Source organism: Phoca vitulina, unplaced genomic scaffold, assembly GCF_004348235.1.
Source record: "Phoca vitulina isolate PV1807 unplaced genomic scaffold, GSC_HSeal_1.0 scaffold26, whole genome shotgun sequence".
Lineage (NCBI taxonomy): Eukaryota > Metazoa > Chordata > Mammalia > Carnivora > Phocidae > Phoca > Phoca vitulina.
The window spans coordinates 9,385,459-9,398,662 of NW_022589729.1; the positions used below are offsets into that span (position 1 = coordinate 9,385,459).

General features: G+C 36.6%; 1 protein-coding gene across 1 annotated transcript in view; it reads left to right on the forward strand.

The window, feature by feature from the left end:
- USH2A (usherin) overlaps positions 1-13,204 on the forward strand; it is a 682,897-nt gene that overhangs the window by 138,861 nt on the left and 530,832 nt on the right. Inside the window, exon 13 of the mRNA XM_032422367.1 lies at positions 7,070-7,253. Within this exon, the coding sequence (XP_032278258.1) occupies positions 7,070-7,253 (184 nt within the window). The remainder of the gene's footprint in view (positions 1-7,069; positions 7,254-13,204) is intronic.

Below are 13,204 nucleotides of genomic sequence, written 5' to 3' on the forward strand. Positions count from 1 at the left end.
TCTCTCTCTCTCAAAAAAAAAAAAAAAAAATTACCCCAGTGGCACTCTCTTCTATTTAGGCGCAGGCACAATGCAAGTCTGTGAGCGCTCCTTTGTTGACATAAAGAGGGGATGTGGTTTTTACCCTGCCAGGGAGGAAAGAAAATAGTGGTCTAGGACCTAATGGATTTTTTTGACAAAACAAGGTATTCTGTACCCATAGGTGTAACATATGGAAAGGTCATGTGTTTATGGACCTTTTTTTTTTTTTTTTTTGGTCCTTCATTCTAGCTTCAGAAACTACTTTGAATTTTGTTTTCTGGTTTTCTTGTCTCTTCCTGTGAAATTTACATTGAAAAAAAGGACCCTTATCTTGAAGTATCTTTATCATAAACAGATGTTTCACAGTAGCCAGCTCTGCAGAATGCACATTAAAATGCACTGCTGCAATCTGAAGCTTTCTTTCTACTTCTTTAAACACATCTGAGAGACCTAGATCATATACCCCAGGGGAGAAGCTCCACACTGGTGTGTGTGAGTAGTGGGGCGTGGAGGCAGAAGTATGGGGTAGGGTAGGAGGGATGAACGCACAAGCCTCCGGACTTCTGCCTGCCTTTTTCATCTGGTTGTAAATATTACTGGCCCCTAGTAGACTATTGCCCATAGATTCTTGTCCCACTTTCTTAAAAAACATTATTAGGAAGGTGCACATAATGAAACCTCATGTATTATTAACCTAACCTTACTATGAATGTACAAGGAATAGGCTTAATTCAACTAAAATTTATAGGCAATTTGTTAAAGCAGCAGTGCACATTAGAAGGTACATTAGAGCCACATTGGTTTTAATATGCCATTCAATAACTTGAACAGAGGTTAAAAATGCTGCTTAACCTCCATTAAGTATTTTAAAAATGCTTTAATTTAAAATTATTTGGAGTGTGTGTACATATATGAATGTACATATACCCACACTAATAAATATAGCACTAAATATGTTTTCCCAGTTCATTTTTTTCAGTGCTGGATGACCTCGTAATGTTCAGCAGCAAGCACTTAATCAGAGGCTAGGCCGAGAAATGCAGGGAAGGATGTCAAGGCATCCTGAGCCAGTGACCCACCCTTGTCCTTGAGAACCAGAGGCAGAGAGGGTTTATTGAGGACTCTGCAGCTCTGGAATAAAATAAAGGCTAATTTATAATGAAAACAGCTTCGTATGACATGTTTTGTGCTAATAGGACAATTCCTCATGCTTTCCTCTGATATTTACTTTTGGTTTTGTTTTAAAATTCATACAGACTATTAGAAAATAAAACAAAGTATCTTGTTTCATTAAGAAGCATATCATATTTGTTAAGTAATGAGCTCATAAACCAGAATTGCATGCAAGGCCCTGCCACTGGAATTGGAATTAGATGGCTGATATTCCATTAAAAATCAGTGCATCAAAGTTGAGATCCGGTTATGCCACGTATCCTAGTGTTTGATGAAACAGCTTTGCAGATGAACATGTTTTCCACAGGGAGACCTAAGCCTCAGGATAAGAGCCTCTTCCTTGATAAACCACTAGGAAAGAATTTTTCATAAGCACTGTGGACCATAATGCCAGGCACATTGTGGGGGAAAGAAGTACATCGACAAGTCATTACTTAAATTGTAATTTAAGGAAAATCCCACTTTCCTAGAAAATTGCCTCATAAAAATGGCAATGATGATAATAGGTAATATTTACTGAGTGTCTACAGTCTGCCAGGCCCTGGGATAGGGTTTTATCTGAAAAGTCCCATTGAATATGCACAATATTTATATGATGGAAGGACCAGTACTTTCCCACTTTATAGTAGGGGAAATGTATTCTAATTAAGTAGAAGAACCATTTACAAATCCAGGTCCAACTGACCTCAGAGTCTGCACCCTGAAAGAGTAAAACATTTTTCTGAACAATGCAACATTTGTCATAATCGTTCACTCAATGAATATTTGAGGGTGAGTTAAAAGAGATACTCTTACAAGTGTTTGTAGCCTCCTCCCACCCTGAAGCTCATCCTCACCCATGATTCTAGCTGACTGCTTTAGGTCCTGGGGTATCTCTGTTGTGTAGAATCTGAGTAATAGTTATAAAATGAAAATTAATAGAATTCTGAGAGGCTATCGTGATCTGATAATGAAGAGTTGAACTGAGTTGTCTAGAAATGGGATGATCTCCATGGACTAAGGTGGAGAAATGTCTGGGATGGTGGCAATGGCATGGGAGAGAAACTTTAGAGCATATGGTTGGTAACCACTGAGACTGAGAAAAATGGGAACAAAGAATATGAAAGTGTTTCTGTGGATTGTGAATACACATATCTATGTGTTATAATTTCCAAGACATAATCACAGCTGTGATTACTTATATTCATTATTGTTATTGAATTTGATTTTTAAAGAATATGCATTTGGAGGCCCTTCATGGATATTCCCATATATAGGAAAACTAGGTTTTTATAAAACAGCAAAGTCCAATAGAATGTTTTCCCTTATGTGAGCATGTTATTATATTCTTGGTTCTAAGAACAGGAAACATAGTTTTAGACTGATATTTTCTTTCTGAAGTTCTTTCCATCTGCCAATAAGGCAAAGATTACATTTTATTTTTATTTTATTTTATTTTATTTTTTAAAGATTTTATGTATTTATTTGACACAGAGAGAGAGAGCACACACAAGCAGGGGGAGCTGCAGAGGGAGAGGGAGAAGCAGACTCCCTGTTGAGCAGGGAGCCGGACAGATGAAGAGCTCTATTCCAGGACTCTGGGATCATGACCTGAGCCGAAGGCAGACGTTCAACTGACTGAGCCACCCAGGCGCCCCCAAAGATTGCATTTTAAATATATTTTTCCTGATTCATATACAGTCCCTGCTATCCTTCCTGATAGGCTAGGCTTTTTGTCTTTACTATGTTCCTTTAAAGTGTTAAAGAGATCATCTCATATTTTAAGGGGTAACAGATATCCAACTGGTCAGGCAGGCAGCCACCTACCCATCTAGCTATCTACCCATTTCATTCACGTATCCATTTTTTTCAGTAAACATCAATTGAATACATTACTGTGTACCAGGGGCTATGCTGGTGTAAGATATGTAATCATAAATATATTAAGGCATTTGCTTTAGTAGGAGAAATGGACCTATATGTAAATATAACACAGTGTGACAAGTGCAATATTAGAAATGTCCAATATGAGAAGTAGTAAAGTGAAGGAACCGATTCATTCTTGAAGGATGGGGGGATATGGAAAACTTAGTTGAGAACGTGACTTCTGACCTGAGTTTTTAAATAAACAGGAGTTGGTAAAGTAATTAAGGAGAGTATAGCAGCAGTCCAGGAAGAAGGAATAGGAGCAGAGATTTTAAAACATATCTAAACTAATTGAAAAGAGTTTTTAAAAACTTTTAAATAAGAAAAATTATACCTTATGATGAGTAATATTAATATTTATGCGATTATTGACATTCGGTCAACTCTATGAATAATAATTTTAGCATTTTAATATAAAATTACCAAAATGGAAGAAAATTATTATTGTTTTAATTTGAAAATTAGCATCACTTACTATATTTCGTTCTGAAAATATTAATTTTTAAAATCATTACTAGAAGAGTCTTGTTGCTTGGTATTGGTGAGCCACAAATTTCTCCCTAGACTCTTCTCTTAGTATTATGTCCATTCTCTGGCTTAAGGTGAGAATCATTTCTTCTAAATGGCTTGTAATTAGTGCTTAGCCTCAGCTCTGCCCTCCTTTTCTGAATAAGGCCTAGGGGTTAAACTTGTTTTCTTTCTCCCATTTCAAGACCTTGGCCAAGCCTGGTTGTTCATGGTCCTCAGGAGGGACATTGCTAGGGAACGGGCTCTTCTTTTATGCCCAGGACAGTGCTGTGCTGTGCAAATAGCCACTATAGGAGATAATACCAACTGCCTTGCTAATAACTTTGAACTCCAAGGATTCTGCAAGTCTTCTCCTGGATAAAGCAACACTAGTTTATAATATGGGTGACTTTTTGCTTGGAACTGCAAAAACACGTTGTTTTCCCCATTAGACTTGCCTTGTTTGGGACCAAGGGCTTGCTGAAATAAAACTGGGGAAAATAACAAACTTTAGTGAGCCGATCAGTGTTATGTATGTGCGAACTCTCAGCTCTATGTAATGTAAGGTAACAGCATTGTCTTAATGACCGTGCTTCAGAATGTGGTACGAAATCATTCATGGAGAGAAGTATCAAAAAGATCCGTTAAAATGTTATGGACCTGAAGATGTGGAACATGAAGTGGAGCTAATGGAAGGAGATCAGAAATGTATTGAGTGAAAGAAAATTAAGGTCAGTTATCTTTAAGATGCACTCTGGAGTTGAAGTTTAAGGAGGAGGGAAGGGAAAATGTTGTTTTCTATAGTTGGAAGTCATAAAAGGAGAGGTAATGGTCTAGAATTAGGCACATTCAGGTAAGGCAAGAAGTAATCACTGAGCAGGAAGGTACCTGAGTCATCCTAATTAGAACTGCTTAAAAATAGGACAACTAAAATACTGGTGGGATTAACCTTTATAATTATGCTCCAGAGAGGAGGGGAATTAACCCCAAGACAAGTTCCAGTGCAGGCTTTTCCTTGAAGACCTACCTCCAGGTTGCAGCCTCCCTGTTTTTTTGTTTTTGTTTTTGTTTTTTCATTTTTGTTCTTCTCTGCTTATATCTCTGATTTGTCTATGGCATTTTTTATTTTCTGAAACTTGGGCAACCCAATTGTCTGTACCAAAATATACTCCCCCTTGTCTTTACAGATTTATCTAATAAATCATTTCTTGTAAAAATCATCTGTAATTGTTCTAGAATTCTCTGTGGCTTGAAGCTATTGCAATAAGTCCAAATTAATTCTACTTCTAAGTATCTGTGCTAATGGGTAATTTATCCAAATTGGAGCGTTGTTAGTATATTTATGATGCCATCATCAGGAATTTAAGGACCTAGGTACCTTCACAGGAAGAAAAATACATAGAATTGCAGCCACAGTGGTCTTGAATTCAAAATAAAAGCCTTTGAAATGTGCAACTTTGGTTGTATGATGAATCAGGTATGAGAATATATATTAATTTGCATAACTGTATTTCTGGAAACACATATAAGGCAAATTGCTATCAATGGATGCAAAGAAGCTAATGGCATAATCTAGTTGTCAATTACTCTAAAAAATGGCAGGATCAGTCACTTCTTTCCAACAGGTTGGAATGGCACTGATTTTGAGTTTCTTCCTTTTCTTTGAGCAGAATCTTTTTCTGTTTGACTATTTCTGTAACTTTCTAAGAGAGAATATGCTGGGCCAAGGAGAAGAAGAACAAATTGTTGATGGCTATGAAAGAATGGCTTATTTTCAACCAGAGACTCAAATGAGATTTATAATATATTCCAATTACTTTTTGTTTCTCCCTATAGCATAGTAATACACAGTGGATTCACTTTGTGTTCATGTTCTTTCACTCTTTCAATATCAGTGATATATACCTAAATTAGTGATCATGACAATTGTACAGATCATTTTCACTTGTCAGAACTTTATTCATTAGAATCTTTCTGCATTCCCTCTTCCCTGTGTTTCAGTAAAATTCCTTGTAACATTATGTATGTGCTATGTGTGTATATATGTGTAGGATGTGTATGCATAAACACACATACCACACAACACTGAGAACCATTTCTCCCCCATACACCTGCTCCATCATTCTAATTTCTTTTTTTTTTTTTTAAGATTTTATTTATTTATTTGAGACAGAGAGAATGAGAAAGAGAGAGCACATGAGAGGGGGGAGGGTCAGAGGGAGAAGCAGGCTCCCTGCCAAGCAGGGAGCCCGATGCGGGACTCGATCCAGGGACTCCAGGATCATGACCTGAGCCGAAGGCAGTCGCTTAACCAACTGAGCCACCCAGGTGCCCTCCATCATTCTGATTTCTAATGTCTTTCTAATTTTATAGCTGTTGGTTATATGAAATTTTAAGCAACTTGAAAATATTTTTGAATCATATTTCTATTTCTTCTGCTATAAGAAACAAATACAGGTTTTATAATTAACCTAAATTCTGTGGGTTTTTAAATATAATACTTATAGAAATCAATGCCTACTTATAATTTGGTACATTTGTGTGAATTCATCAGATGTTTAAGGAGTGCCTACTTTATGACAAGCACTGTACTGGGTGCTGGGGAGACAGTGGTGAATTAATCAGACAAGGTTCCTGCCTTCATGGAGGTTACAATCTGGTGAAAATGAGATTAATTAACCTTCCTAACCTTCAGTGTTCTCATATATAAAGTGAAAATAATAATAATAATACCTGAATTATTAGCATTGCTGTGAAGAGTGAGATAATGAATAAAAGGCTCTTACCATTGCCTCTGTTCCATAGTGTAAACTATAATAAACTTGGTGGTGACCGTGACTAGGGAGAGGGCAGTGGGAATGGAGAGTAGAAAGTTTAAAATTCTTAGAAGACAGTATACATAGGACTCAGTGATTAGCTAGATGTAGGGGTGGAGGGTTGTGAAGGACTCAAGGGTTGCCAGTTTAAGCAAACTACAGAATGCTCAGTTAAATTTAAATTTTCGATAATCATAAATTTTTAATATAAGCCAATAGCACAGACTTTCATGATAAACTCAGTTTATCAGAAATTTAAATTTAACTGTCCATCTTTTATTTTGTCTGGCTACCTTCCCAAAGATGTCACAGGGTTTAGGTTGAGCAGTTGAGTAAATGGTGGTCCTATTTGCTGGAATGAAGATATTAGAGGAGGACTAGATTTAGTGGAAAGGTCGTGAAGTAGATTTTGAACACACTGAATTTTAGTTGCCTGGGAGACACCCAGGTACAATGTAAATTATTCACTCAGCCCTTCTTTGGTTGTAACTGATACACTAGTGAAGAACAGCTATAGCCACCTTTGTATTGGGCATTGGGAAGTGCCATGATAGCGTTCGGTTTTGGGTGTAATCAAAACACTATCTTTTAAAGAAAAGCCTGGATGGGAAGTAATGACTAAACACTTCTCATTTCTTTATTTCCAGGTTTTTATATTCCTCCAGGCAATGGCACTGGCTGCCTGCCATGTTCATGCCATGTGACAGGTGCAGTTCATCACATCTGTAACAGCCTAACTGGTCAGTGCATTTGCCAAGACGTTTCCATTGCTGGACAAAGTTGTGACCATTGTAGAGACCTTTACTTTGGATTTGATCCTCAGACTGGAAGGTAAATATTTTTAATAATATTTAAATATTTGTATCGAATTACATTTGTTAATGACTTTATATCATAACAATGATTTTTTTGTCAGTGTTTTATGTAAAAAGCAATATTTTTTGTCCTCCCTAGTTTGTTGATATATTTTTGATTCTTTGATGTCTGCATTTGTTAAACATAATAGTAATCTTTGAATATTTCCTAGAGTTCCAATGTATAGGTTGCTGAATGTTGATAGATGTCCCTAGTATTAAGGTCTGCAAATATTTAACAAGATAAAATCCTTTTCCCTCAAAGAACTTACAATTTGGTTGGAGAAAGACAGGTAAAGATATATCCGTAAAAGTAAATGTGTGCACATGTACACACACACACACACACACACACCCCATAAGGGCTGGGATATACAGCGTATGTATATAGAACCTTTATTCTACATGGTCCCTGAATTTATTGCTTATTTATTTGTTTACTGCATCCATTTATGTTGTCCTTGCCTTTCTAATTTACATTTAAAGACCAGTAGGAAAAAAAAAACAGAAAAAAAATAAAGACCAGCAGATTAAAACATATTTTTGTATAAGTGACATGATTTTTTTCCCTAGTGTGTAAAGTACATTTTTGAGAATAAATTACCCACTTTTCAAAGTTACACATCTTTAATGTTCTACTTATTGTTCTCTAATTATCTGTGGACATTTATTTTCATGCATGTGTGCTCATTGTTGTATTTTTGAAAATGTGCTGGAATGCTAATTCCATGTGTGTTTTGGGGTCTGGTCAGATTATAAATTTGTCTAGAGTTGGGACTGTATCCATGAATTCTTTGGCATTCCTATCCCCAAGCAATAGTATTATGTTCTGTACACACCAATCAAAGCTGTTTCTCAATATGCGTGTGTGTGTTTATAAATATAATTGCTAATTAGTCAAGGGTTTGAGATTATCTGGGCTCTTTTCAACTCATTGTCCCCTGCTGCCTGCCTTTTGGCTGTTACACTCTTCATTAACACCTCGATTAGAGTGTGGACAGGGTGACAGGGTAAATTATTGAAAAAGAACTCAAAACTAGTGTATTTGGCTTTCTACTAAAATCCAATGTGATTTAAAACCTTTCACATGATATTTAAAATATGTATTAAAACAATTATTGTTCTTATTACATATCTTTTTGTTTTTTAATCCATGCTGTTCTGCTTCTGTTACCATTGGAAGGAATATCATCTTGGTGGTCTGAGAGTATTACTACTCCTTTCTGCAGATAATAAATCACTCTGAATGAGTATAGAAAACACATGGTAGAGTAAATGTTAAATAAAAAGTATTGCCAGGATTTTGATAGTAAAATTGGGGTCAGTTATTGTATGTATTATCTCCTCTATGTACTTTTTATTGAAAGACCATCTAACAAATTCCCCAGTTGGAATTCTTACGTTGATTTGTTTCACTCCTGGCCACCTCTATCTTTAGGTTTCTTAAATTTTCCATAGTCTTTCTGACAACATTTAATTACCAGAGAAAAATATTCCCCCAATCTACTCTCCTCCTTGGAATACTCATCCGCATCTATGGCGTTTTGTTCCAGTCTCTTACCCATTTCCTTTCTACTGATCCCCCTCGTTATTCTTCCCAGTGTTACCACTAAAACCCTTTATTAATGGCCAGAAGATTCCTAATGGTCTCAGCTTTTTCACTTAACTTTATTTAAGTGAATCCGATTCCTTCATTACACTACTCATCTGCTCTACAAAGTTCTTAGATTCAGGCTGACCTTTACCTTATTCTGCTTTCCTCTAGTTTATCTACCCAACCCAGTCCCCACCCGAGTCAAATTCAGGACCAAGAATTACTTACAGAATAGTGTTCTATCACCTCTCACTCTGCAGTAGGACTTGCTAACACTTGGGATTAGACTCCCTGTATTAAAAGCTGGGTTTAAATGTTAACCTAAATTGATGAGAAATGGGGAGAGCCAAAAAAAAAAAATAGGTATAAACTACATTATTAGAATAAGGTGCTGAAGTGAAAATCAAGAAGCAGAGCTCAGTAAAATAAAAAAGGATGAGTGCAGGTTGGAGTCTAGGAGAGAGCCAGAGTGTGAAAAGCCAGGTAGATTCTAAAGAGCAAAAGATCCAGGGTAAGTATGGGTTCAAAGCAAAAAGATTCATGACAAATTTTATATAAATATAATTGTATATCTTTACATATTAGCTGACTCCTAATTACATCGAGTTGGATTAGGAACTACCTTTTAAAAATCACAAATTGTCCTCTGACATGATACCACTTTTCTTCCATCCTCATTGTACTTATCTTCAGATTTCCAAGTTTCCATTCACTGAGAACTTTATCAGAGGGATGGTCTTTTTTCCCCTCACCTCTCATTCATTTAATTCCCATTCCAGCAACCAATTTTCATGAACATAACCAGGGTTTTTTTGATCATGGAACTTCTCTTCTTCTCAAATCTTCCTAATCCCTGAAATGCTACTCTGTGAACACATCACATCTTTCCAATCTTGTCTCCAAATTCCCTCATAAATGGCTCCCAACTTTTCTCAAACCCCTCATCTTTTAACCCTAACTAATGCTCTTGATCAACCCCATTCCTAACTTTCTCATCTTCTACTCCTAGTCTGGAGCAAAACCACTTTAATCCTGACTCTCTTGAGTAATCTGAGTGCTATTAAAACCTCTCCCTTCTGCTGTACGGTGGGTCAGCTCCAGGGATGATGACCCTGCTCCTGCCCTGAACCTGGGAGGGCTTGAAGACATGTGTCTGTGCTGATTGGAAATACTGCCATGCATTTACTTCTCATTCCCTTGCTTTCTCTCCACCTTTAAACTATTGCCAGTTTCTTCAAGTCCTTGTCCTTGCTGCTAATCTTGTCCTCTGCTTCATAGACTAAACAGAACCTGACATAAGTATCTCCAGATTATCTTCTCTCCAGCTCCAATTTGTCTATATTGTCACGCGTTCCCAATTTTAAATCTAGTCTTAGAAGAAAACAGCATATAATTTGTAATGACATATTGCCTGTTCTGGATGTGTCCCCTCCTGTTTTTCTCCCTTTGCTCCCCTCTCTGTGTCCCCTTTACATCTCCTTCTTCCTCTGAACTTTGTTGCATCAAATCCTCCCCTTATTTTAACTTAAATCTTTCCCCACTGGCTATATCATAACTATCTACAAATATGATCTTCATCCCCATCCTAAAGCCTCTTCTTTTGCCTCTGCCCTACCCTGTGAACCCTGGAAGTTGAGTCTACTCTCTCACTATTCAATCTTACTTACTAATATTTACAAAGAGTAGTCTTTTTTTTTTTCTGCGTTTTCCTTCTCATGAATTCCTCAGTCACCATATTTAGTGAAAGCGTTAGCAGAACTTACAAAGTATGGGCAGCCAAGAACTAGTTAGATGACTCTTAAAACACTCATCCAAATCAAAGAAAGGAAGATAACCAGAAAAAGTACATAAAAATGGGTTAAGGAAAAGATAAGCTTAGAGAGAGGGGTTTCACTGGAGGGAGAAAGCAGGGGTCAGTGGTGCCTCTCAGTGAGAGGGTCTTACTAGATGCCTTGCAAGGTGATATGTGTCTCCTGAAGTTGAGACTAGTGGACTGATATATTTCTTAGACCTGGAAAATCTATACAAGGAGAGACCATCTGTCAGGGCAGTGAAAGAGAGTGCTTTGATGATTTTATACTCCCAGAGTTTTTCAGGCAAAGGAAAGAGTGTTTTGTCATGACTAGATAAGGTCTACAAGGAAGAGGGACAACATAGGGTTGGTTATCTTAGCACTTCTACAAAGGGCCACCCGGAAGGTTAAAGAGGCCCAAATAGAGAAGAAGATGAGATTCTGGTGAACTACAAAATTAGTTAGCAACCAGTTGGAATAGAGATACATCTGATTTCTCTAAAATTATAGGTGAGAGATACCTAGTAGAGGGAGAGAGATCAATGAAGAAATCACAAAAGTAACACCTCCGGTGAAGAGTCAGCTTTGTACACTGTGGGACCAGAGAAAGCAGCCTGCTTTGGGTTTTGCTGGGAGCTCCTGCCCCTCCTACGGCCCATGCATGAGAGAAGAGGAGAGTAATAAAAAGAGCAGTAATAAAACTCTACCTTCTCTGGATGTAGACTTGCTGCTTTCATCATGTCCTAGCTAGAAAAAAGGGGAGAAGTCTGTTCTTTAAAATATCTATTCTTTGAATAGATTGGAGTATTGACTAATATACTGGACTACACATTTTATTGTCTGAATTTAGCCCATTTTTTTCCTGCAGCTTTATTTAGGTATAATTGACAAATATATGTATATTCAAAAGATCAGGGAAAGATGAGAGTAAAATTGATTTATGATTGCTTCTTATGACTTCTGGTTTTTTAATGTATCAATTATTTTATTGTCCTCCCTATTACTTAAAATTAGCTCTTTCTTTGGCCTCCAAGATCCTATCTCTCTGATTTGTCTTCTCTTTTCTTGGTTATTCCTCTTTAATCTGCCCCTTCAATTTATATATCTGTGTTTATGATTTTAGCCACTATATGATGTTAATGACTCCCCAATATATCATCATCTATTCAGATCTCTGCCATGAGCTCTAGGCCTATAGTTACCTATCTCTTTGAGGTTTAAATTTGCATGTCTCTCATTCTTAACATAGCCAACACAGAACTAATTCTTCTTTATATTACTTTCCTCATTTCCTCTCAAAATGAAAATAAAAGTTTCAAGACATCTCATGGCATCATCTTCTTGCTGAAGGGATATAAATCTTTAAATTTAAGTCACACCACCCATATGTGAGTGGAGCTCAGGATCCTCTCATATTGGACAGGATTGGCTCTGATACTGAGCACAGGTTGCCACTAGAAAGAGCTATTGGAAGTAAGAGCTACCACATATAATGTAGCTTCTCTGAAATGAATAGAAAGAATAAAGCTTCCCATGACCATTTGAGGCCCAAGGAAATCAGCAGGATTTGTCCTCTGCTAAAATCAGTCATATGGAATGCCTGTGCTTTGAGTTGACCCTTTTATTCCACTGATGAGTTCGACTGTCTCTTTTCACTTTAACGTTGATAATCATTAGAGAAGAAATCCGCTGGCACAGAAGGTCATAGAGAAAGATATTTCAAAATGTGACAATGAGAGTTGCTTAAGTTTACACTTTTGCTCATCATTGAGAAGAGATAAAAATGGATTTTATTCTTTTTATGTTTTCCATTCCTTTCCTGAATGATATTGAAATCTCTTTGTTGACTTCTGGTTGTTATTGTGTATATATACTAACACTGACTATTTTGAAAATGTGCACAAAGATGACTAAAATATATGGGATTCCATTTAGTAGAAGGAATTTTGTTTCTTGAAGGAAAACTTCACTTATAGTCAAAATATATACAGACATACTGCATAGGAAAATAACTATTGATGCCCTGATGACAAATTTTTTTTAGAAAAGAAAGAAAGTCAACTAAAATGAATCAAATCTATTTTGAACTAAGTACTGTGGTAGGTACTTTCAAATATACATTTTTTTTCACCAATTTCCAAAATTCTACAGCAGATTGTCAGTACTTTATTGTTAAACAAGGAGAAGATGCACGTATCATTGTATCTCTTTATTCACTTAGAAAATAAATTAACTTTCTCATCTGCTTTTTCCATTTATATATTCAGGGGACATTATTTAACCCTCCATGAAGTTTACACATTACCCCAGCTCTTCTTCATGTTCTTTTTATTGCACACAGTTATATTTCCTATATTTTTCTCTTGGCTTATTTTCTAGACTTTTCGTATATTCCCAAGGGCAAAATAAATAAAATAGGCCCTCACCCTAAACTACAGAAACAACAGCAAAAATCCACCAAACACAACAGTAACAGGCTGGAAAATCATTTGCCTGTTTTCACCCAAGTGGTTCATTCTTCAAAAGTTACCTATCACAAAAA